The 26,633-nt window shown below is 39.9% G+C and overlaps 1 protein-coding gene across 1 annotated transcript in view; it reads left to right on the forward strand.

Moving 5' to 3' along the window:
* LOC107507102 (SLX4 interacting protein) overlaps window positions 1-26,633 on the forward strand; it is a 171,297-nt gene that overhangs the window by 93,314 nt on the left and 51,350 nt on the right. The window contains exons 4-5 of the mRNA XM_016138102.2: window positions 12,474-12,563; window positions 16,629-16,749. Coding sequence (XP_015993588.2) covers window positions 12,474-12,563; window positions 16,629-16,749 — 211 coding nt within the window. The remainder of the gene's footprint in view (window positions 1-12,473; window positions 12,564-16,628; window positions 16,750-26,633) is intronic.

Raw genomic sequence — 26,633 nt, forward strand, 5'->3', positions numbered from 1 at the left:
GTGAAAAAAACACTGTTAGATGGCAGTGAGAGGTCCAGTAATGTGGGGACCAAAAATTGACCATTGGATTGGCTACGTGAAGGTCATTGGTAATCTTGACAAAAGCTGTTTTTGTGGAGCGGTTTGGACAAAAGGATGTCACAGGAAACTGCCTCATTCCTGACTGAGATTCATGTCTTCTTTGTCAATCACATTGTACCAGTTGCCACAGTCTAGGAATGTTGTCAAAGAAGAAGATGAGGTTCATTTTCCATAATTTGAGTTTTCTTCTGGATCCTTTCTAATAATCTGTTGGGGATTAAATTTATAGTGGCAAAATCTATCTCTCCCTATTGCAAAGTATGATGTCATTTGACCTTCTCTAGGATCTCATTGCAACTCTAGTGCTCCTCATCAACTCGATGACTAAGCCATGTACAGTGCCCATCCCTTCCATGCCATGAGATGGGTCCCCTTGAGCCCACTGATCTGAATTCATATAAAGGACTTAGGTGCATATATGGCCATGCCACCCTGAACACACCCGATCCTGTCTGATCTTGGAAGCTAAGCAGGGTCGGGCCTAGTTAGTACTTGGATGGAAAATCAGTTGCTGTAGGCGTTAAAAATAAATAAAGGAGGGAAGGAAAGGAGGGAGGGAGAAAGGGAGGGAGGGAGGGAGGGAGGACGGATGGAAGGACGGACTTAGGTGCAATTGTATGACCTCCCTGTCTGTTTTGGGCTTACAGCCTCCTTCTTTTCCATTTCCAGACTTTTATTTTTTTCTAAGGTTCTACCCCCATCTGGCAGGTAGATCTATTTTTTTTCTTGGGATTTTCATCACCATATTTATCCAGAGATGGTTTTTAAAATGCTCAGTGAGGCACTATTATATCTGTGGTTATCAGCCCTGGCTGTATATCACATTCACCTTTAGAGAGTTTTATTTTTTTCTTTTTAAGGAAAATCATAATTTGAGTTTCTTACAACTGAAAGGGAATCATTTTATCATCATCATAAAGCTATGATGTTCTTGTGAGTTTTAGAGTTGTAATGTGTTCTGCTGAGCTACCTACTTCTATTGTGTTACATTGTGAAACCTAATCAGATATACATATTTTTCTTTCCTAATGTAACCTCCAAAAATTTTGCTGTATTGTATACGAAGAATGCCAGGAGCAGTCCTCAGGAGATATCGTACCTTACAGCAGTGGTTATTAAACTTGAGCATGCACCAGAATCATCCATCCAAAGGACTTGTTAAAATACAGGAGACTGGGCCCTATCCCTAAAATTTCTGATGGGAGGTCTTAATTTGCATATCAAACAAGCTTCAGGAGATGCTGACGCTTTTGGTTCTTTGAGAGCCAGGGCTCTAGGCTCTAGTGGACGAACATCCTTCAAGTTGTACATACAGGGAGCATTCTTGAACTGGCAGGACCAGGGTGATAAGCATGTCCAAGGGTGGAGTGAGGGCCGGCATTGACTTGGTTGGGCCTCTCTGAGGCCCTGGTAACCCTGAGCCCTGCACAAATGGAAACTTTTCATGTGCAGTAGGCCTCAGGAAGTCCTCGCTCTCTGGTCGTGTTTTGGTTTGAAGCCATATGTGTAGATATGTTTGCTGTCCTTATCTCTATACCAAAGGTGGCCTGGAAAACACTACCCTTTCCCAATTTAGAAGGGCAGATGTAGCCCCCTTTACCAATAGTACTTACATAATATTAATACTCCAGGAAAAATTACATGACAGCTGGATTGAACAGAGTACGCCCGTCATGGCTTTATCTGGCAAGTCCTTTGGTATGTTTGAAAGCAGACAAGAGGATTCCAGAGAAAAGTTATTGATGTGGGGGATTCCTGAAATTATTTTACATTTAACTAAATCCCTGTAAGTCATACAGAATCCCCAAAGTAGTCATTAAAGACTCTTGGGTGGCCCCCCCCAATCCCCAGGAGGTAGGAAAATTGTGCTACCTTTTATCTCCCTTCCTCTTTTAAGAAATCTCTCTCCAAGACTGACCACCCTTTTGAATAGTCTATGAATTGTAGGCATTGATCACTAGGGGAATATTTACAGTTTTTCTTTTTTTCATTTTGATTAATTTATAATTTGTCATAAATTTCTTTAACTCATAGGCTGCACTGCTTTTCTTTTGTTCTTGACATTGAAAAGTATCAAGATTCTCAGGGATATAAAAGACTATATTCTAATAATTCAAACCCGCATTCCATAGCTTCTTGATAACACATACAGGATAAAATTGTGAGCAGAATTTGTGGGGACTAACACCCTCTTGTTTACCAAATCCCATTTTCAGATTACTTAATGGTTGGTGCTAATTGGTCCTGACGTGCATCTGATGGGTCAAAATGTTGCCGACTGTTGAGTGTTGCTTGTTTTCCTAGCCCTTCAAGGCCCTCTCAGCCCAAGTTCCCTACAGACAAGTTTATCATAATTTCCATCAGGTTACCTATTTTCATGTTTCCTTTTGCAGAAATATGTGAGAGGAGAGTTCATGTTTTTACCTTGTAATCTGGTGTGATTACAAGCCATCTGTTCTTCTAAGAAGCAATGTGCGGCCAGAGTAAAACTGTGCAAAATAATTATGAGACATTTATTAGCTCTAACTAGGAATAGGTAGAAACCTGTGCCCTATCTATTTGTAAATCTTATGGAACTGACAATTCAGAGTTCATTTAAAATGCCTTGGAATTTGAGGCAAATTCTACCTTTGGAAGAAAATAAAACAAAAGAACATTAACCCTGACCCATATTTCTTTCTTGAGCCCCTTGTATGGCTGGCACTGTGCTGAAACCCTGTACCTTCATTCTTTCATTTAATCCTCCAAACAACACCATATGGTGTTTTTCATTATTTCACATTGCAGGAACTTACCCAGAGTCGGGGAGTGCTGGGGTTCAGGGCAGGGGTTTGAAATCGGCTCTGTCCTACCCCCAAACCATGGTGCTCCTTCTTGCTGCATATCCTCATCTCCTGAAGAATAGTGGCCTGAATGCTAATTTGAAAGAATAATGTCTTGGAAATCATTACGGAAAGTATCTAAAGAAATGAAGTCACTACTTATCTTTCAAAGTGAGTGAACTGAGGGCCTGTTCTTAACTACACCTTGATGCAGTGTTGGGTTTCAGATCAGCCTCAAATACTACCCAAAGTTCCAGTGGCATATATTAAATTTCGGTATCTTTATCAAACCGCTTTAGTTGGCCTATCAGTGCCTATAATGGAGCCTGGCACATAGATGACAGTAAAGAAAGAGTATTTATTTAATGAATGAAAAAATACATCAGTGATGAAAATGACTTTAGTGCCTGCCTGGCCTCTAAGATGGATTACTACCCTCTCATCTGTACCCTGTCCTCAGAACAAGAAACACCTGTGGCATTTTCTGGCTCATGGTTTATAGCTAAAGTTGCCTCACATGTGCACAGAATAACGTCACCCCAGAAGGTGGGTAGTGATTGGGCAATGCCCCATTCCAGCTGGTTATGTTCCCACCTTCCCATCAGAAGGAACAAATTGCCAAGCCTGGTTGATGATGTGATTTCAGATCCACTGGAGGAAATAGGTGTGGGGATTCCTTGGTTGCAAATGGCTATTACTTTGTGCTCAGGTTGTTCTGGTTGAAAGGGATATAGGGGAGGGTGTGACTTGTCTGAAATGAAAAGGAATCAGGAAGAGAGGGAGTGTCTCTCTTTTGTTTGGTGCCTGCTGTGGGACTTTTGACTACAGGTCAGGGATGTACACTTTTCCAGTCACTTGTTTGTCTTTCTCAACAGCTTTATTGCTATGGCTGGGAAAAGATTTTACATGTGTAAGGAGCAAACCACAAAGGTATGAGAAAGAGAACAGAAAAGCAGAGCTAATGGTAACTCCTAAAACTGCGAACGAACAGAGTAAGAGGCTAATGCCCTTCAGTAAACTGTCTCTGTTCCCCTACTATGACAGAGTTTTGGGTTTTTTTGTTGTTGTTTTTTGTTTTTCGTTTGTTTGTTTGTTTGTTTGTTTGCTTAGAGTACTCATATAGGGGCTCATCATCTTCCTGGATAAGATTTGGGAAGGAAAGCAGTGTGGTGCTGGAAATAAAGCAAAGGCTAACAGAAGGCAGCTCCTCCCTGAGGCCACTCATGGGAGACGGATGTTTACAGCCTGTGATGGGTTCCACAACAGAAGCACGAATAAAGTGCTGCAGCAGCAGAGAAAAGCCTAATCCTGCCTGACGGTGTTGGAGAACGCTTTGGCGAAGAGCACATTGGTTTCTAAATTTTTGCCTCCTCCAATTCCTCTCAGGGTCTCCCTTTTCCATGGCTTAGACCATGATTTCTAGCCATGTGACTGGCATTTTCTGTCATTGGTTGCCAAGTCTAAATCATGCCCACAAAAGTCAGCACAGCAGGAAATGTACTTTCCCGTTCTGTATTCCAAAACAACAGTGGATTTTACTGCTGTGCTTGAGTGGCCCATAGTGAACTGATGAAGGACAGTGTAAGGTGCTAGACTCCATGTGGCTCTTTTGTAACCTTTACAGTAGGGCAAACATTATGTGAGCAAATAGAATCCTAGCAAATGGTTGCAAACCAAAACACAATCAACAGGTGGGATCATAAGTAGAAGGCTCCTTAAAAGAGATATAGTTGTGTCCGTTCTTTTTACATTGAGGGAAACTGACACAGAAGAGAGGTGATACACCCCTCCTACACTGGGGAGTCCTCAGAAGAGATTCGCAGCTTTGGACTTCCTGCGCCAGACCATTCTCCCATTTGTCACCAGACGGCTTTCTCCAGGTGTCGTGATCTCGAATTCAGGCTGTGTCTAATTCTGTTAAGATTGTGAAGTATTCCTTGTCTCTGGCCTGACAAGTATTGCCAGGTTGGCAAGGTACCACACCAAACAAAACCCAGCCATGATCACCAGGGATCTTCTAAAAGAGAAAGAGAGCTCTTAAGTTTCTCTGTGTTTCCAGAACACTGAGTAGTAATAGTTTATGCCTTTCTGGGTTGTCTTGAGAATGAAATGTAATAATGTACTGAAAAGTCTTGATACACAGTATTTGGCACACAGTAAATGCTCAGTAAATCTTAGCTATTGCTATTGCCAACTTCTTCACCCTTAGCAAGTTTATGCAGTTAGATTAAGGATATAATGTATTCCAATAGAATGACTCTTTATTCTGCTATCCATCCCCTGGACTGTCTGCTGGTTTATTGTGTACGCCATCCTAAAGGTATGCAGGTTTCTTTTCTTGAATATACCCTCCAAGCTTAGATTTCTTGGGCAAGTGTTTTAATAAGGAACAAGCCAAGGGGGTTAAATTGACAAAATATTTGTGTTGACTTTTCTTCAGCTTTAACTCTCTGGATAGTCTTGTTAATGTCAGGAGACCTCTCTTCCTCCCTCATCATCCCCACCCCACCTTTCATGTCATTTATTGCTGTAGTCCTTTGCTACATTCATCCCTCCTTGTCCCTAACCACTCCTCCTGCCCCAATCTCTTTGTGATGGAGCAGGAGGAGTGGTTAGGGACAAGGAGGGATGAATGTAGCAAAGGACCACTGCACTGCACTCTTATTTCAAGAGGGTACCCCACAGAGGTAGCTTCAGTATCTCAACTCAGTGTCTCCCTTCAAGCATGAAGTCTAGCTGCCCGGGGAAGGGAACTGAGTGACACTGTTCAGAATCCTTGGTTCAGTCACCTGGTGCTAATGGGCAACCATGGCTGCCCCCCTTACCCTGGAGGTATAAATAGGGGGCCAGTTCCCAAGTACAGTGGAGTGGATTCCAGGCTAGGAAGCCTTGAATGTGCCCCCCACTGTGGAGTCCTGAGTCACCTTCCACCGGGGATATTTCTTCAGAGTAATGCATGGCAATGGGCTTTGGAGTCTAACATATTTGGGTTTGATTCCTGGATCTGTCCTTTACTGCCCGTGCAATATTGGACTAGTCCTCACCTTCTCTGATTCCACTTATCTATAAAATGTGAGTAATAGCTGTGCTCCCTCACAGGTTACTGGCGAGGATTAAGTCGAATACTATAGGTAAAGCTTAGCCAAAGCCTGCAACACAGGTGCTTTATAAATGGCACTAAATTTTCTTTCAAAACTACATGACTTTTTAATTTCCTCCTGTAACATATATGCAGTTTGTTTTGATATGAAAATCTTAATTTTTTTTTTTCTTGAAGCCTTATAGTAAAGCTGATACTCCAGCAAGATAATTGCATATGTTTTCATGAAGCCCTTCAGGAGAAGCATCTTTTTAGATTTAGTACCAGGAATGATTGAGTAATTCTCAGCACTGATTCATTGTCATCTTATGGCCTCTAGTTGACCTTTCATTTTTTGTTTTGGTAACTGGCAAAATCAGAGCCCAGTGTTGTAGAGGCTTAGGACTGTGGTGGAAATTTTGTACAAACATATCATTGGTTTCATTTTTATGTTTTACCCTGTTTTTTTTACTTATTTTTTCCATTTTTAATCTTTGCCTGTTTAATCCAAGTTGCCTGAAATCCTTAGTCCAGGCTTTTTGGAATACAGACCCATAGGGATGAGCTGCCTGTGAACATGCCTCATGGGCATGGTTCAAACTAGTTAAGTGCGCAGGGCGTTGTCCTTGCTCTTCCTCCACTCAAACCGAACCACATCCTCTTGAGTCTGTCTTTTGGGTATCTTGCAAATCTGCCCCTTCCTCTTCACCTCGGGATCACCTTCCATTGTCTCTTGCTTGGGTTCTTGTGGTGGCTTTGAACCTGTATGTCTAGCCCTGGTGATTTCCCTGCCAGGCCGTTCTCTCCACACCTACCTGAGACAGCTCTCCAGCATGCAGGTCTCCTCCGCCCCGTGCCCTGTCCAGGGCTCCTCTATGGTCTGAACCCTCCTGCTCTTGGCCTCATCTGTTGCCCTGTTTCTACATTATCAGATTCTTCTGTCCCTAGAGCGCCCCAAGCTGTTCGGGCCTCTTTCCCTGTGTGGGTGCTATTCCTTTTTCTTTCTCTAACACTTGCCCTAATCTGCAGGATTTAGCTGAGACATCATGCCCTCTTCTCTGGCCTCCCTCAGTCAGAGTTGTCCCTCGGCTACCTCTGGTCCTTGGGTGTATGCTGTGATCACACTTCCTATAGTGCTCTGTTCTACTCTCAGGGTCTGGCCCAGTGCCCCTTTGAAACTCAGTGGGGAATTAATGAATGATGAATGAAAGAGAGAATGTGGGAAACTTTCCACATATCTCAGAGTTCTGAACCTGCTTCTGAATGTCTGTGTTAGCATTTTACCTTTATTTTTACAACTAATGTAAAATTAGAAAACAAAATCTCCCACCTCTAAAGACTTGGTAATAGTTCAAGTTAAGTTGCAGCTTTGGAATTCTTAGGAAAGAGGTAGGAAAAATCACCAACACTCTTAGTTGGCATTGATTTTAGGATGAGGTCATCCTAGGATCCTTGTATTCCTTTTTTTCAAAATGTGTAAAATGACTGGTTGTCACTGGTCATGATGTAGTTGTCGGCACTCCAGAATAGGAAGGAGGAGGTTGCTCTATGACACGTCAGTGTCCCGGGCTGAATCAGAATGGCCTTGTCCCCAAAATGGACTCAGAACCCTCGGTTTGCAGATAAGGCTGTAGTTTGCCCAAAACTCAGAGCTCCTTTGTCCTGTCATTTGTTCATTTCTTTCTTCATTTCATTGAATATTCAGCACTTACTGTGCGCTGGTACTGTGCTAATCCTTGGGGTACAGAGTCATGTACAGAGCTGAAGTATGGACCCTCTCTCCTCCAAGGAGCTAACAGCCAGGTAAGGGAAACCCCTATGTGGACCAGCCCTTTAATGCAGAAATAAATAAGCACATGAAGTATGGGCCTGAAGCAGAGCAGCAGTGACAGACTGTTCAGAAAAGCTCCACAGAGGTGTCCATGCTCCTGCTAGGGTTCAAGGATGCATAGGGTTCAAGGAGTTCACTAAGCACAGGAGCACTGAGGTGCACTGGAAGCAAAGGTCAAAAACAACAGGTGCCCAGGACCAGTGGGAGATGGTGGGTGAGCAGGGCCTCTTCAGAAGCTTCATGTTACGCTCAGAGCCACAGCAGGAGTGCACTGCTCCCATTTCATGTGTGAGATTGCTCTGGTTGGGGCATCATGAGTTCATCCGGACACCAAGAGAAGGAGCCCCAGTGTTCCAAGTGGGAGACGTATGTGAGCTGCCGAACCAGAGAGGAGGGGTGTGTTTACCTCTTTGAGAGGTGAAATATAGGAGACTTGGTGACTGATTATGGACGTTTAGAGAAAGGGAGGAGTTAGGGTTGATTCCCAGGTTTTTGGCAGAAAGCTATAAGCGGAGGGGCTAGAAACTGGACCAGGCTCTGGCCTTTAGACTCACAGCCCAGGGGATGGGATGTGCAGCTTTTTCTAGTAGCCTTTGGGCTGTTAAAGAGGCAACTGGGCCTGTATAAAACGAGCAGCTTTGGCCTGAGATGGTTGGTGTATTGCTCCTCTTAGAAGAGAGCTGGAGAGTTTATCTGCTAAGTAGAAATAACCTCCTCCTAATTAAGGAGAAGTGGAGGCTGTGCTGCTGGCAGCAGTAAGAAGCTTTTTTTTTTTTTTTTTTAACTTCTGTTTACTCCTGGGAGAAAAGAGGCAGCAAAGGCTTGAGAGCAAGGAACTTTAGAAAGGCAAAATACCTCTGATTAGTGTGGGAGTTTGAGAGAGCTCTTGCTGAAGAACTCACAACTGCTGGCTGAGGAGGGAGAATCCTACGATGGGGGAGGGGACCGCATGCGTGCACCGCGGCGGAGTCTGGCAGAAATCCCGGAAAAGTTTGAGCACCGAAGTAAGATTTGATGATTTAAGAAAAGAAAAGAAAAAAAAGGGGGGGGGAAGGAAAGGAAAGGAAAGGAAAGGAAAGGAAAGGAAAGGAAAGGAAAGGAAAGGAAAGGAAAGGAAAGGAAAGGAAAGGTAAGGGGAAGAGGGTGTTGTTTGGGGGTGTTCGGGATGTTATCTTTTTAGGCTTTGCTTTCTTGATGAGTTTTCTTTCTTTGCTTCCTTCCTTCTTCCATCCGTCAATCGTAAGGAAAGGAGGAAAAAGACATTCTAATCACTCTGTAATCAAACTTACACTACGTTATTTGTGATCAAAGTAACGAAATGAGAATACTAAATGGGACCTTGCTATTTAATGTTTTAGAAAGTTATGATTACATAATATCAGTTCAGCTAGTTGAAGCATCACTATTTCCTTTTTCTTTCTTTTTTTAAAGCATTTAAAAATTATTTTTACTAATCAATAAGGGGTAGCAGAGAACTTGGTTTGACTAAGGAGTCCGGGTAGACCACATACAGGAAACTCAGTAAAATGTACGAGAAGCATCTCCCGGCTTCAGAGCGGCTCTTGGCCAATTAGTGGAGGGGCCCGCGATAGAACTCACGTGGTTGGTGAACTTGGGCGGGGGCAGAAAGTTAACATCTTTATTTTGATTAAATTCTAATAAATGTAGTTTTTATTATGAATAAAGTAGCCAGGACAATAGTATTAGTGATATTTGTCATCAATGGAAAGCATAGGTCTTCTAATATATTATAGTTGTGGCACATTCTGAAGATGTCATTTGTGCTTATCACTGCTTTGGATTTATAGTAGTTATTAAATCCACCACTATGTGACAAGAGCCAGTGCTTTAATAAACAAGTATATATGTTACTATGTCACAAATTTATTTTTTTTTTAATTTGGATAACCATGCTTAAGTAAAATTGTTTTTCTTTTGAATCCTATGCATTGTGGTTCATACATTTAAAGACATTATTCTGAGCAGATTGTATCAACTTCACAGCTGGCCCAAGAGCCACAGGGATGGCACAGGAAAGGTTAATTACCCCTGGCTAAGATCATGTAGTTGTGGCAAAATACCTCCACCTGGTGGCAGCATACTCCTTAATGGTTAAATCTATAATCAACGGTTGTGAAGAAATTTTAAAGTAACAGTATATTTGCGTATGGTTTTCAAACAGTTTTGACCACAACCCACAGTAAGAAATAGGCTTTACACTGTAACTCAGATGCTTATGCAGAAGTTTCACAAAATAATACTTGTCTTTACCATGGGACCCTTGATATTTTTTAATCCTATTCCAATACTCTCTTTAATTCTCATTCATTAAAATAAAATGCTGGTTGCAACACACTAAACTGCAGTTCAGTGGGTCACACTGTGCTCTTTTACATCAGAGAAGATTATCTCATACCTTACAATTTTCATATTGCCCATTGAATTTCACTTTGGTCCTCACCCCCACCCCCCAAAGTATCCACATATTTTAAGGGATGTACTACATTTTAAATAACTGTCAACAAATATGAATGTATTTTTACATAGCAACTAAAAATTGTTTGTTATTGATGTATTGTTAATACACCATGAAATAAACTGATCTTAGGCGCAGATCCCATCAAGATATACAATCACCACACAAAGCTCAGTTGTGCCTGTTCTCAGTCAGTTCCTCCCCAGGCAATCAGTGTTCGATTGCTTTGACCATAGATTTAATGTTGCTGTTCTAGAACTTTATATAGATGGAATCAGGCAATGTGTATTTTGTTTAACATAATGTTTTGGATATTAGTCCATGTTGAGTGTATCCGTAGTGTGGTGAGGAGCATTCCATTGAATGAATATGCTCCTGTCAATAAACTTGGATTTTCTTTTGTTTGGGCTATTATGAGTAAACTTTCCGTGAGCATTTGCTTACAAGTCTTTGTGTGCACATGTGTTTTATCTTTCTCAGTAAATACCGGGTAGTGGAATTGCTGGCTCAGTCAATAAACATATGTATGTTTATAGAGAATTGACCAACCATTTGCAGGAGTGGATGACCATTTTACATTTCCACTAGAGGTGTGTGAGAGTTTAGGATGCTCTACATCCTTACCGACATTTGGTGTGTCAATCTTTTTAGTCAATTATAGTCATTCTGATAGATATGTAGTTGTATCTCTTGGTAGTTTTAGTTTGCATTTGTCTGATGACTGATTTTGAACATTTTTTTCATGTGTTTATTAGCCATTTGTTTATCTTATTTGTGAAGTGTCTGCTCAAGTTTGGGTTTTTTAAATTGATTTGTACGGGTTCCTTGTGCATTTTGGATGCCAGTCCTTTATGTCAGATGCATGTATTTACGAATATTTTTTCCATTCTGCGACATACATATTCATTTTACTAATGGTGTCTTTTGATGACCAAGAGTTTTAAATTTTAACAAAGTCCAATTGAATCATTTTTCTTCTATATTTAGTGCTTCTGTCTAGGAAATCTTTTTCTACCCTAAAGTCAGAAAAATGATTTTGGTTTTTATGTTTAGCTCTATGATCCAGCTCAAATTAATTTTTCTGTATGGAGTGAAGTAGGTGTCAAGTTTCATTTTCTTTCCATATTTACATTTGATATTCTTTCACCATTAGTTGAAAATACTTTCCTTTCTTCATTGAATTATAGCACAGAATTTTTAAAAGAAAACTTTTTTTTTTTTTTCAGCCAAAGAGGTGCAAAAGTGACTTTTCCTTGTGGGCCATAAACAGACCCTCTGGGCCTTTTAGACCACCATCAACTTACAGTCTTGGTCTTCTGTTCCTTTCTAAGTTAGATCTTCCTCAGTAATCCCGAGATTCTCAGAAATTACTTTGCTTGTAAGGTGTGAGGATTTATAAGGCTACATACAACTTTTTACAGGGTCTATAGCTGTGCCACAGAGCTGCTAGCCACATAAGTCTGCTTAAATTAAATTAAAATGAAATGAAATGAAAAATTCAGTTTCTCAGTCACAGTTGGCACATTTCAAGTGCTCAGTAGCCGCAAATGTCTATGGTGCCACCCTGTTCAGTACAGATACAGACTATTTCCATCATTGCAAAAGTGTAGAATAGCACTAGCCTATGGAAGAAGAAGAGAGGCAGGCTTTGTATAGTTCTGTAGCTATTTTAATGAAACTTATTTAGTTTTGATAACTGTCATTCAACATCTACTTTCCCCTCTTTGGTTCTTTTTCATTCATTCGTGCTCCTATTTCTATTCTAAGATACGCTGTCCCAGCCAATCCTTTTGTCCATCTAAAATATGTATCTGTCCTACTTAGAAGAAAGAATTCCCTTGACTGTCCACAGAACTAGTGCTTACCTAGTTCTGACCTATTTTAGTTCTCTCAGTGTTTGATAGTCTTCCAACTACCCATGGATGCCTGAGCATGCTCCTTCAAGGTAAATATTTTGTCTTTTCTATCCTGATTAAAATGATATTTCTCCCTAGCATTTCTACCATAGATATTAGACTTACACAGCGTAGTAGGTTATGACTTGTAGCCCGGCCCCCTAAAAATACTTCTGTCTAGTAGTGAACTTTGTTGCCATTTCATCATGAGCAACCACATAGGAATTTGTGAGATTTTTCTCTCATTATTTGCTGGATGTAAGCTAACTCTGCCATTAATGTTTTTCAGTGTGGGAATTTTGCTGTCCTGGTGGATCTTCATATATCACCGCAAGATTCAAACAAAGATACCAGCTGGTTTTCTGAGCAGAAGAAAGAGGTACCACAAAACTTTTCACTATTTAGATGGAGGTAGCTTCTGTTAGAAGACATATAGCTCTTTCTACCTTTCATTTTAATTAATAGGCAAAATATTGAGTGATATTAACCCTTGAAAACTAGTTGCCATCTTCCCAATGACAGACATAAGCCTGCTTTTATTTTTTCCTTCAGAAACTGAACATCCATACATTTCATATGCCACTCTGTTATTTAAACCAGAAATTTTCTACCTCTTTGTTTTGGGGGAAGGTGGACTCTATATTAAAAAAAAAAAAAAGAAGAAGAAGAAGAAGAAGTTAAAGTGATATTCTAGGTAAGCAGGGATTTTAATCTGACTGGTCGTGAAGATATGGGGGCAAACACCAGGCTAATCTTTCACACCTGTGTGAAATTTTAGTCTTGGCACTTTTTTATCTTCTACCATCCTTTTATTAGCATGACAAGTGCAGAAACGTTTGACATGTTCTTTCTCTCACAGCTCTCAGTCACCAAGTGAATTGTCAGTAAAGTGACTAGCCAGTTGACTGAGAGCATGGTGTTTGACCTCCCTGGGCTTTGGCCTCCTCGTCTGCAAATGGAGGGCTTCTCTTAGAGGCTGTCTGAGACACTGAAGCCCCCAGTGTCTGCAGCCCTAGCCAAGTGCTACTGTGGCAGAGGGCTAGAGGTGCATCGCATCAACTCTCATCACATGCTTTGCTTCCTTCTCTAGGTCCCTGTTTACTAGAAAACAGAGATAGTGAGGCAGAGACTTTTAGATAACTTTCAAAATATTATAGCACTTCATGTGTCCATGATATTCACTTGTCACGATAGCTTCTTAGAGCTAGAAATAAAAGTTTTATTGAAGGGTGGTATATGGAGAAGACACTAGTGATAGTGACACACACAAAGGAAAAAAAAAAACAAACCTATACTGTCATAACTTTTCAGTCAGCTTTCGAAGATCAGAGGAAAAAAAAAAATCTCCCTAAAAGAAATTTTATAGTGTAATACATTTCCAATCAAAAGGTAAAATTATCTGGACTTCGCTGTCGTAATTTCACAGAGGATACTTGGTGGCCCGAAACCGGGAGCAGGAAGGCACAAGATTTGTTATGGTAGGATTTATCATTCAGGTAAATAACCATGGACTGTGCTTTTCCGGACTTAATATTTAATAGGCCAGCATCTCCTACTACAACTCACTTCCATATAATTCTGAGCTTTGGCTTTATAACACCTGTCCCCACAATAGAAAACAGTTCATTTCTTCGGAGTGACTAATATTCGCCTGAGGGGGACCTCACCCAAAAAGCTTCTGACTTGACTTAGATTAACAGTGTTCTAGAATCCACATTTTCTTCCATTATTTCCCAGATGTACAACCTCAACCTTAGACCTTTCTTGTTGATATTTAGTCATTTTTGCTGAATCAGTTTATTTGGAAGGCTTTAAAATAAAGCTATGAGTATGTGAATCACCTCCTAGCCAAAGCGTGAGGCAAGAATTTTCCAGGGTGCCACACGCAGCTAGGCTGCTCCACCTAGTACCTATATCCGGGCAGCAGGGCATGACTTAGCAAAGATGCCCAGTGCACGATCGGACCTGCAGAGCTCTGTTGCAGTGGCAGCTGCAACAGGGCAGGTCGTGTCAGCAAGTTGAACTTTGCTCTCAGAGCAGATGGTTTGCTGCTTCTACTTTAAGTTGTTCTTTTAAAGTATGCTTACTGACATTAAAATTGCTCTGGGATAGTGTGTATGTGTGAGAGAGAGAGTGTGTGAAAGAGAGAGAGAAAGAGAGAGGAGAAAAGCTAGTCAAGGAAAGTATATGACTTAGACTATGTTCAGTGTCTCAATGCTTTCATCTTTTTTTATCATTAGATCATCTCATGATTGAAATTTCATGAGCAATCAATTTGATTGCATTTTAACGGTCACTTTATATAATAAATGTCTTAAGAATATCCAGTTCCTTTTCAGAAAAAGGAACTAATTACATGTATTAAACATATATTTATTTTGAGTCCAGCACAAATGGTCTGTGTACCCAAACAGTCAAACTCAAACTGTTCCTTTGTAAACTTGAGGAAGCAAGTTTAGCCCATTAGCTTAGAGATTCCATATGTATCTGTCTTGCTCATTGATTTTAATTTGGTCTTCTCATTTCCTCCAAGTTATCTGGGAATTTGTCTTTTCGTGCATTGCTCTTGTTCTGAAGAGAATGCTTTGCTGAGTGCGGTGTGGTCAGTTACTAGGATATCTTGACCACATAGCACTTGGTCTACCTTCCGTTTATCAAACCTGACTCATCAAAGGAAAGCCCCGTAACTATAAGGAGAAAGTTTATGTATACGGGCCTTTGCTTTATTTTTGTAGTACTATTTTTAGTTCTAGCCTTATAGGGCATTTATGGCCAAATTTTAACAATCTTTGTTTCCATGTATGTCCTTCACATATTTTAAGGCTCAGTCATAGTTGAACCCTGCATGTGAAGCAAAATTCTTTAATTGTTAAAACAACAGTATGAGGCAAGGCTGCCTTTCTGTTGTGTGAACAATGCCAAAACACTCAACTGTAAACGGATATCTCTGTATTCCACAAGGCACTGCATCTTTGGGCTGCAAAATGAGAGCAGGAAAGAAGGGACCAGTATTTGTGTTTTATCTGCAAACTCACATTTTGTAAGTTAAATCAAGGGTTTTCTATACTGTTTGAGTACATGTGTTTATAATAATAATTATGAAAAATTTGGCTCTCATTGCCCGCTGAAGCAGCTTAAAACTTTGTTCTCATTTTAATTTATGAAGATTTTAAGAGATCAACCTGAGATGGCATTGTAAGAAACCAGTGAAACAGGTTTGAACTGACCTCTGTAACTCTGAGCCTTCTTCAGACTCTTTGGGAATTCAACCAGAATTATCAGTCTTTATGCATTAATTCTAAATCTAAGAAATTTAGATTTGTGTGCAGTTTTTTTCCTTTTCCTACTTTAGGTTACATTTTTCCGTTAGTATAGCTAAAATGGACTGTGTCTTCCCAATACATGGTTAGACTTTTAAAGTTTTGTTTTTTTCTTTGTCTAAATAACACTGATACATAAAACAATAGACAGCTCCAGAAATTTGCTAGTGGTATGATATGTTGACCTTGAATTAAAACCATGTGTTTCTGTTGCCTAATAAATATTAATCTACTTTAGTGAAATATGAGAAGTTAAATTATTTTCATCATTAATAGGTGAATATAGTGTGCAATTTTCACAAAAGCAAATGGGCATGCACAGTATCATCAACAAGAGCATGGAAGAAAACCAGATTACTGGTTTCCAGCTCTCTCTTCAACCTCCTACTCAAAGTTGTTCCTTTTTTTTTTTTAGTAGATTTGTAAACCTGAGGCCAGAAACTAATGAACGATAGATAGTGTTTAGATTTTTAAAGTTTTCTGACCCAAATTTGAAAAATGGGAAATTTTTATATAAAAATCACTGTTTCTGGCTCCTCTTGAACAAATTGGAAGATCTGGTGACACCGTGCCTTGTGTCCCTGCATGAAACCATGGGATGCTGTCCCCACTTCATTAATGGGGTTGGTGTCAGGGTTCCCTTTAAATATACTCTAGGTCCTGACTCTTACCTGCCTGCACAATCCCCTGCTTGGCCACCATGCTCTTTCCTTGGGCTCTTGCTGCCAACCAGTGATGGCTTTATTTGACTTTTCTATATGTCACAATACAACTGATATTTATGTGAAAAGTCTTTACGCCACTGATTTCATCACCTTGTCACCCTAATTTTTACATTGAGGCGTTTTACTCTTCCTTTTAGAAATGTGAAACGGAGGCAGAGGTAAATTAAATGAATTTCTTAGATAACAAAGTGAACCAACATCATAGTTTTGAACAAACTGAAGTAGCAAATTTAAATCTTCAGTGTTATCCATGAGCACATATAACATTCGGCATTCACAGCTAATTAAAAAAGCAAATGAAATATTTACTGTTGATTTTTTTAATATGCATGATGTTGACTTTTTTTGTGTGTTGCATTAAATCAGAAAGTTATCTCTAATTATTTTAATTCACTTTAGGAAGTCTGTTTACTGTTAAAAGAAACCATTGATTCAAGAGTTAAGGAGTACTTGGAAGTTCGTAAACACCACCGACCAACAAATGCAGAATTCACAAGATCCAGCCCCTTGTCCTTAAAAGGTAGGCACAGAGAACTTTGATTTTGGATAAAATGTCTGCTTTGTAACGATGGCAATTATGTTTGACTCTGTCATGTTAGTACAGTGATGAACTTTAAAAATATGTTCTGATGAAGATGTTTTGTTTGGGTTAAGAAAATTAACCAAAAAGCCCCAAAAGACTTTTAATGGTAGGCAAAATATGTGTGTGTGTGTGTGTGTGTGTGTGTGTGTGTGTGTGTGTGTGTGTGTATAAATAGAAAATAAAAACATTCCTAAGGAAACCAAATTTTTTAAAGGATTTTTTTTTTGACAAGTAATCTTAAAAATGGATTTACATTAATACGGGATTTAGATCTTTATGCTATTTTTAAATGCTTTCATACATCACCCTATTTCAGAGGTTCTCAGCTGGGGGTGATTTTGCCCCAGGGGACATTTGCTAATGTCTGTAGATACTTATGGTTGTCATAACTGGGGTGGGAGCAGTGAGGAGGAGCTACTGGTATCAAGTGGGTAGAGGCCAGGGATTCCCCTAAATATCCTACAGTGCATGGGCCAGCCTCCCCACCCCCCATAGCAAGGCATTATCTGACCCAAAATGTTCAGGGTCACTAAGGTCAAAATATCCTGCCATATTTCCTAATAACACTTTGAGAATGGTAATGCCTTTGAGTGATAGGTGAAGGAGCTGAGGATCTGCAAGGCGAAGGGGCTCGTCCGAATAAAAAGTCATCTTCTTGAGGACGGAGATTTTCTTGTTTATTTGGTATTTTCATCCCCCCTTCTCTCCCCAGTACTTAGCCCAGTGCCTGATACACAGATTCGGTAATGCGTTGAATGACAAAGTACTCTGGTGGCAAGTGGCAGAACCTGACCTCAGATCCAACTCTTCTGACTCCCAGCCCCACTGTTCTTTCCAGTCTGTCTTTGTTGTGTTTTAAATTTTTTTTTTTTTTTTTTTTTTTTTTACTAAGTCAGCATTCATAGCACTCTTTGTGGTACAAATACAGTGAACCCCGTGTTAATCCTCAGAGGACAGTGCTGGGCTGCTGTGAACTAGATTATGCTAATGCAACATCTCTTTAGGAAAAGAATTGAGTTAAGTACCCGCCTTTGAAGGCTTACTTGATCTGAAGTGTTTACTCAGCACAGCTGATAAGTAGGCAGACATTAATTTTACTCAAACTGAAAGCCTTGAACAAATGGAATTTTTAGTCCAAACAATATTGTATTAGATGATAATTTCTGGGTTTTTTTGCTTAGTAGTAGTATAAATCTCAAGAAAAGCCATAGGAGCTTTCATTCTTTGTATGCGAGCAGATCTGGCTAGTCTCACTTTCTAACGTATACAAAAGGAAAAGGAACAGAGGAGATTCTACGACCTCCATCTCTGGTGTGTGGTAGTGGTTTGGTCTGTACCCCATCCTCAACTAGCTTTCCTCTCTACTAAATGAGGAAAGCTAAATACTCAATTTCCCAGCCTCTCTCACAGGTAGGAAACACAGTACTGGCCCCAAAATAAAAACCAAAGCCTTTCTTGGACTCATGTTGACAAGAAGTTTGTTTTTCAACGGAAAAGTGATCTTACTGTACAAATAATTATGTAACCTATTTTTTTCCGCCTTACACAGTATAGAAGTTCTTTAAACACATACATCACCACTTAAAAAACATTGTTTTATTGTGGTAAACTATACATAACATAAAATTTACCATTTTAACTGTTTTCAAGTGTATAACTTTGTGGCATTAAGTACATTCACATTTTTGTGTAACTTTCACCACTATCCATCTGCAGGATTTTCTGACTAGTCCAAAATGAAACTCTACCCATCAAATAATAATTACTCATTACTCTTTTCCCCAGTCCCCTGTACCCCCTGTTAATTATGTATTTAGTAATTACTGGTAAATAAACAAAAATAAATAAATACGTATTTAATATATAAATGTACATTCATGTACCTCATAATGATGCTTTGGTCAACGACAGACCATATATAGGACAGTGGTCCCACAGATTATAGTGGAGCTGAAAAATTCCTATCACCTAGTGATGTACTAGCAATTTTAATGTCTTAGCATTGTTTAGCGGTGGAAGACTGTATATATAATAATATATATCACATTTTGTTTTTCATTCATCCGTCAATGAAGTAGTTGGGTAGTTAGGTGGTTTCTACCTTTGACTATTGCGAATAATGCTGCTGTGAACATTGTGATACAAATATGTGGTCGAGTCCTGCTTTCAATTCTTTGAGTATATATACCTAACCTAAAGGTGGAATTTCTGGATCATTTGGTAATTTTGTGGGGGTTTTTTTGTTTGTTTTTGTTTTTTGAGAAATTGCATAGAGTTCCAATTTCTCCACAACCTTGCTAACATTTATTTTCTTCTTATTTTGATTATAGCCATCCTAATAGATATGAAGTAGTATCTCATTGTGGTTTTGATTTGCATTTCTCTAAGGAGTAGTGATGTTGAGTATCTTTTCATGTGCTTAGTGGCTATTTACATATCTTTAGAGAAATGTCCTTGGCCCATTTTTTAATTTGGCTGTTTTTTTTTCTGTTTGTTTGTTTTTGAATTGTAGGAGTTCTTTATATATTCTGGATATTAATTTCTTATCAGATATATGATTTGCACATAATCCTTTCATTTTCATGACTCACAGATGTTTTTAATTTTGATGTAGCCAGTTTATCTATTTCTTCTTTCGTTTCCTATGCTTTTTATGTCATAGCCAAGAAATCACTGCTGAATCCAATGTTATGAAACTCTTTTCTACTTTTTCTTCTGAGAGTTTTATAGATTTGGCTCTTAAATTTTGGTCTTTGATCCATTTGAGTTAATTTTTATATATGGTTTAACGTAAGGGTCCAACTTCATTCTTTTATAGATAAATATCCAGTTTTCTCAGCATCATTTGTTGAAAAGCCTGTCTTTTCCCTCACTGAATGGTCTTGGCATTCTTATTGAAAATCATTCAATCATAAATGTGAAGGTTTGTTTCTGGGTTCTCCATTCTATTCCATTGGTCTATATATCTGTATTTATGCCAGTACCACCTTATGTTGATTATCATAGCTTTGTAGTAAGTTTTAGAATTAGGAAGTATGAGTCTTCCAATTTAGTGTTTATTTTTCAGAATTGTTTTGGTCGTTCAGGGTCCACATCACCATTTTTAATGACTGCATAATATTCCACTAAGTGTCCATAATCTCATTTATTGGTTGAGCATTTAGGTTGCATCTAGTATTTTCAGTGTTGTAAACCATGGTGCAGTGAACATCCTGATATACATATTTGCAAACTTCAAATTCTTTATAGTATTTCTAATTTAAGTTCATATTTCTATTTGTTTATTGAGCTCCATAAGGATATTAATACTCGGTATGTTATACATGTTACAAATGATTTTTCTCAGTTTGTCATTTGCCTTTGACTTGGTTTACTTAACTGTACAACCTCCAACAATGAGAAGCCTTTATATGCTTCACGGACCCTTCCTTCAGTGACCACCAACAGAATGAATGTCAGGCTCCTTCATGGTGAGATAAGAGGTGCAGTTGTTTGACAGGAGGCAGGATGCTAATGATAATAATGTTATGTCACTTGCTCTTTAAAAGAATAGCTGTGCTGAGTATCCATCCCTCTATGGAAGAACATTTGGTGTGAAAGCACCATCTTTCTTATCCTTCCTACTTCTGATGACAGTTAACCTTTACCTGAACGTGTCCTTTGATGTTCACACCTTAGCCATTCTCTTTCTCTGTCGCTGCCAGCTAGTCCATGCTCCTGCCTCAGCTGGACAACTGCGGCAGCTCCCTAACTGACTTTGTTGCATCTGCTCTGGCCAATGCATCACTTGCTGTCAGCACTTCAGTTGATGTAATCCCTTAAAATCACAGGTCTGATCTTGTGCACCTCTGCAGCCTTTCAGGATTTCCCCCAAAGCTTCTAGGATGAAGATCAAGACCTCAGGGGTAGATGCCTCTCCAACCTCATCTTGTACCACTTTTTCCTTCTTTCTTCTTTCAGCCACAGCAGACTTAATGCCTTCCTATCAAAGCTCCATTCTCCTACTCATCTTGAGGTCTCTGCCCATGTTAGAACACAAGTCCTCCCCTTCTCCTATGCCTCCTTCAGCTTTCTGCTCAGAGCCTATACCTCAGGGAAGCTTATCCTGTCGACAGGTCCCCTCACTCCAGGCCCATGAGCATCCTGAACTTTTGTTCACACCATTTGATGATTGCCTTATCTCTCCACAAATGTGTAAGCTGCCCAAAGACAGGTTCTGCCTCTTTTATTATCTATTATATCTCCAGCATGGAGCGCATTTCCTGGCTTGCAGTTGGTACTTAATAAATGCTTGTTCAGGTGACAGATTACATAGATGGTTATATCCTTCCTCTTTGTAGCAAGGTCAAGGCCTGCCATAACTTACCTATCCCACTTTGTCTCCTCCTGCTACTAACTTTCTTTCCTACAAACCTACATTCTTTATACCTTTGCACTTACAGGTTTCTCCTTTGTCTGGAAGACTCCCATCTAACTTTTAGTCAACTATTACTTCTCCAAACTCCTCTCAGTTTTCCCTCTCCTGCCACTTACCACTTCTATATTTGTCACATTGTGTTATAATTGTCTTATAATCAATTTACCTGTCTTTCTCCTTCCCTTTTGGTGGTAAAGATCAATTCTTTGCCACCTCAGGGCTGCTTTTCTTCTCTAATACTTTGGTGCTTAACTCAAGAGCATAAGTTATAAGTGCCTAACCTCATACTAAAGTAATTTCTAAAAGTTAAGGGCATTGTTGACCCATCTCTTCCACAAGTTTGCTTTTCCCATATGACTAAGATTCATCATATTCTAGGTCATGCACACCTGCAGGGATGAATTAGACAGACACAGCATTCCTCTGTCTTACATTGTTTAACAGTTCCACAAAAAAATGGAAACCGAAGTTATGCTTTTATTCTTTCCTCAGAGCCAAAGACATCCCTCTTAGACATTTATCGAACTGCCTGTTCTCAGCTACTTTAATTATCTTCCTTGAATGCCTTTTTCAAAGCAATTTCAAAGCCACTAACCATAAGGCTTTCCCTGTTTCCTCCTCAGTGTTCAGTTCTGTGTCTCATGTTCCCTGAAACTAGAAGTGGCTGTCGTTACCATATAGGTGGTTTGGATGATGTGGGCGGTTCATGCTTCTGGGAAAATTGGATATCTTCTCTCATTTGCATGTGTTTCTTACCTTTTTCCATTTCCAGGTTCGTATAGTAGCAAAGTGCTTCCTCATGGCACAGATACCTAACACAGAATGCTAGGTGAGCTGAAGTCACTAGGCTGGTAACTTTGCTGATTACACTCGTAAAAGTAATGTTTTTCATGCTCTGACTTTTCTTTCTGAAAAAGTAGCATAAATGGCCTTGAGACCATTTCCTTAGTCATAATATAAAGGACTACAAAGAGTATTCACAAATTCAGTCAGCAAACAGCATAGCACAGACATTTGCCAGTACCCTCATCTTTTTTAGGTCGCCTGAAATGTTATTTCCATAGATTCAGTAAAAATTAATGTTGTAAGAACTTTTTTTAAAAGACATCACTGTCAATTATACCTCATTAATATTTTCCCCATTAGCCTTGCCAGTATTGGGTGTTACCAATGTTTTTAATTTTCGAAGTCTGACAGGCCAAATTTTTAAAAAGAAGATATCTCACTCTTTGATTTTTATTTACATTTCTGTTTTTATTGATAGAACTGAATATTTATAGCCCTTGTTCATCTTTGTATTGGGTTGTTTGTTTTCTCTTCTTAATTTTCCCTCTTTTTCACATTGTCACTCCCTTGGTCAGGGCCCCTCTTAATCAGTTCTTGAATTCCTGCCACAGCCTCCTGATTTTCCTTCTAGCTCATCCACACCTCTGCTGCCAAAGTGGCCTTTTAAAAACAAAAATGGATTGGTCTCCAGCTTAAACCCTTTTGTGGTCAGGAACCTTAGTTGCCTAATATCCATCATTTAGTTGCATTTCTGCTTGATACTAGGCAGAATGGGTCTAGCTCGTCAGAGAAGAAGTTGGTTAAAGATATTAGGTAGCTCACTGGACCTACCTGTGGGAGGGCCAGACAACCCCATTCTGAAACAACACGGACAGCACAGCCTTAGCCACAATATGGGGACAGCTTTGGTACATGCACTATTTCAGCTGCTGTCTATGGGGCTCAGGACCAGGTACCAGCCTCTGCCCCAACCTACAGAAGGGTGACTGCCTAGCACATAGCCATAGCATCAGCTGCTCCTTCTGAACTTTCTGCAAGACAAAACTAGATCCCATGGCTTTACCCTAGTTGCAGGTGAGCTAGGGGATGCAAAATGTTTGTCTTTTACCTTAGGAAAAGAGGACTTATAAAATGTCAAAGTTAGCAAACACAGGGAGAGGATGATCAAAATTTTGGGTTGGATAGCCACAAGTTACAAATATCTACTGAAGTTTTCTTCTTTCATAAACTCCCAAACAATAACAACAAGCTGTTGCCAACTACACAACTCTCCTAACTACAAGGAAATGTGCTCAGCATCTCCCCCAAGAGAGATCACCCAAGGTTTCAAATCCAGGCCCAGGATTTGTGAGTGATATTTATTCTTTCACTAGTTCATTCACAGCCCATATTCCTATAGACTAAATCATAAAGTAAACTATTGCCAACATACCTTGAATAAAATAGGAAGGAAACAGAAAGCCCCAAACCTAGTTACAATCTGAATGTATACATGATACAGCAAGGAAGACAGTATAGGAAGATGCTACCATTCTAATATTGGTAACCAGTTACATAAAATAAATATCTGGTGTTTATATCTCCCCTCCTTTAATATTTATTTCATATTTCCTTTGTCCTTAGCCAGTAACTCAGCTGATCGGTATTCTTTACCTGGTAAAGTGATCCAAACCTTCGTTCCTAAGGGATTTGAGCCATCAGAGGGCCAGCCTTTATGAGGTTGTCATTGTTTCATTACCTTTTAGTCACTTCCCATTTCACTCCCTGATTCCAGGAACCATGTATTCTGGCCAAAGGAACACACCATTTTGCTGGTCAGAGTACGTAATATATCTTTACCCCAATCCCATGAGGTCCTACCTTGCCATCTGTATCATAACTGAATTTTCAGTAGACTTTTTCACCATTGTTATAAGGCTAGATACATTTGAGCCTTGCGTGATTGCTTGATGGAATCATTGCATTTTATGAGCCACTGCCTTATTTTGTAAAATGAGTTACTTGGTTAGAAGCACTGTGATGGTGATCGTGAATGAGACCTTTAGTAAGTCCATGGGTGATGTGGCTGGCAGAAACATGGCAGGCATAGAGAACACATTCAAATCCCGAATAAGAGTACCTTCCAGTGAAGCTAAACTATCGCCTTCTCTGTGAGAAAGGGGCTAATATAATCCACCCACTGCTGCTGGCCCATCTTCCTGTGATAAGAGAGCGGGAAGGGAGGCTCACATTAATTGCTGCTGCTGACAGATTGAGCACTTGGCAGGGCTCAGCCTTGGTAAAGTTAAGTCCATGTTGTTGAGCCCAAGCATGACCATATGGTTCATGAGCCCTTTGAGCAGGTAAATTGGAGGCTGGGAAGAGACTGGCCAGGGTCCTCAGGGCAGGATATCTAGTCCAGCTCATTATAAGAACTTCTTAATGGAGCTTTTGGAGAATTTTCATTCACATAAAATAAAAGTTTTTTCACACTCTATATAACTCTTCCCTAAATGTCATCAATCCTTCCGAGTTCTCGTGTGTGTGTATTCATGCCTTAGGCTCCAAATGGATCCAAAATATACTATTCACTGTTGCCTGCTGGACAGATTTTTCTTTCTTCACTCTGAGTGAGGTTGTATTATTGCATTCATTCCCTTCTGCTGATACCATCCTATTGAGAAGAGCCATTGATTAACCAGACACAAATTTTTATCTGCTTGTAAACTGGTCACTCATACCTACCAATGTTTATGCTTATTTCTTAGTAGTAAGGGGTACAAGGTGCAAAAGCTTAACTTTCCTGTTAGGTGAACACTTTCATGTGCCCTCAGAATATTGGATATTCATTTGTCACCATCTGATGTGTATGTATTCTAGAAGGACATCTAGAATATATGCCGCCTGCTATCCTGTAAGTCCTACCGTAATGCCTCTGATGTGGTAAACCAGAATATCTTACAAGGCAGTGAGATAATCAAGGTCCCTGTGGACTGATAGTGTTGCTGAAGCAGAGTGTTAACAGAAAATGAGGCCAAGCAGGGACGCTGTGTGGTATTCCTCCTTTAGATAGAAACCTGCTTCTGTGTTCTCTGTTCACTGGGATAGAAATACCAGATTTTACCAGCTGTGTATTGCTGACGCTAGGTGCTATAGTGCTCCAGTTGAAAGACTGCCTCTAGAAAAAATCCCTGCTTAGTTAAAACTACATTAATCTACCATCTTTCTCCAAGATTCATTTGTCTTATACTTAGGCCAAAGAAGCAAGTTAAATGAGAAAATGATGTGAAAAATTATTGCTGGATATTTCAAGTTTTTGATGGTGGCATATTTTCTGTGATTTCCCAGGGACCAATACTTCTTTTAGTTTACTGTTTTGATGCAGAAAGAGAACTCCAGATACTTTCTTCTGGCCCTTCATTACCATAATAGCACTCACTGCATGAGACATGGAGTTCAAGTATGGATCCTATTGGTTGCAAAGTAAATCTATCCTAGTTATGTACTCAGCAGCTGAGAAGACAACTCCAGATTTTCACAGACCTGCTGGGCCTTTTGTGAGATGAACTGAAGCCAAATTTCTATTTATCATCCTTTGGTGGATCACAATGGCAATCAGGAACCCCAAGAATTAGCCTTATCTCAGAGCCAATGTCCAGTCACCCTCAAAAGTTCTGGTATTTTCTTTCATTACCATTGTAAACAGCTACAGATCCCAAGTGGAAGATATATAAGTATATATGCAGAGTTATCGAATGGTCCTTACTTGAGGGATGCCAGCCTCTCTCCGTTCGAGGAGAACTGACTGAAACCTGGGGACCAGGAGGAGAGCCTGCGGCTCTCCTTCAAGGTAATCCAAGTCAGGCCCCTATTCACCAGACCTAGATTTTTTTTCTATCATGTAGTGTATTAATTTGCTAGGGATGCCATTAAAAAATACCACAGATTGGGTGGCTTAGACAACATAAATTAAATCTCTCATGGTTCCAGAGACTGGAACCCTGTTGGCAAGGTTGGTTTCTTCTAAGGCCTCTCTCCTTGGCTTGTAGATGACCTTCTTCTCTCTGTGTCTTCACATGGTTCTCCCTCTGTGCATGTCTGTGCCCCAGTTTCCTCTTCTTATAAGGACACCAGTCATATTGGACTAGCACTCACCCTAATGACCTCATTTAATTTAACTACCTCTTTAGAGATCCTGTTTCTAAGTACTGTCACATTCGGAAGTGCTGGGGATTAGGACTTCCACATACAGGGATGGGGATGGACGTAATTCAGCCTATGACATAAAGTTTAAGTAGGGCCTCAGTATATTCTCCATATTATTCAGATTTATGGACATAATAAATTAACCAATAAGCCAAAAATGTCTGTGGGTTAAGCCAGTGACAGGGCTCCTACTAAGGTTTCCATTGGTTCTTGGTCCTCTAGTGGAACAAGTATTTTGCATAGCCATGGGCTTTAGTTGACTACAAATTTAGGGCCACCTCGTTACCAGGCGACTAACCTACTCTTGGGTTTTGGTGGTTTATAGACACCATGCCTGTCCTGGTCATCGACCATTCCAGCAACTGGTTCTCACTCCTAAAGGAGTGGCCCTTACTCCGAAGGTGGCTCTCCACTCAGAAGTAGCCCCAGTAGC

The sequence above is a fragment of the Rousettus aegyptiacus genome, unplaced genomic scaffold (assembly GCF_014176215.1).
Source record: "Rousettus aegyptiacus isolate mRouAeg1 unplaced genomic scaffold, mRouAeg1.p scaffold_m13_p_12, whole genome shotgun sequence".
NCBI classification, from domain to species: Eukaryota; Metazoa; Chordata; class Mammalia; order Chiroptera; family Pteropodidae; genus Rousettus; species Rousettus aegyptiacus.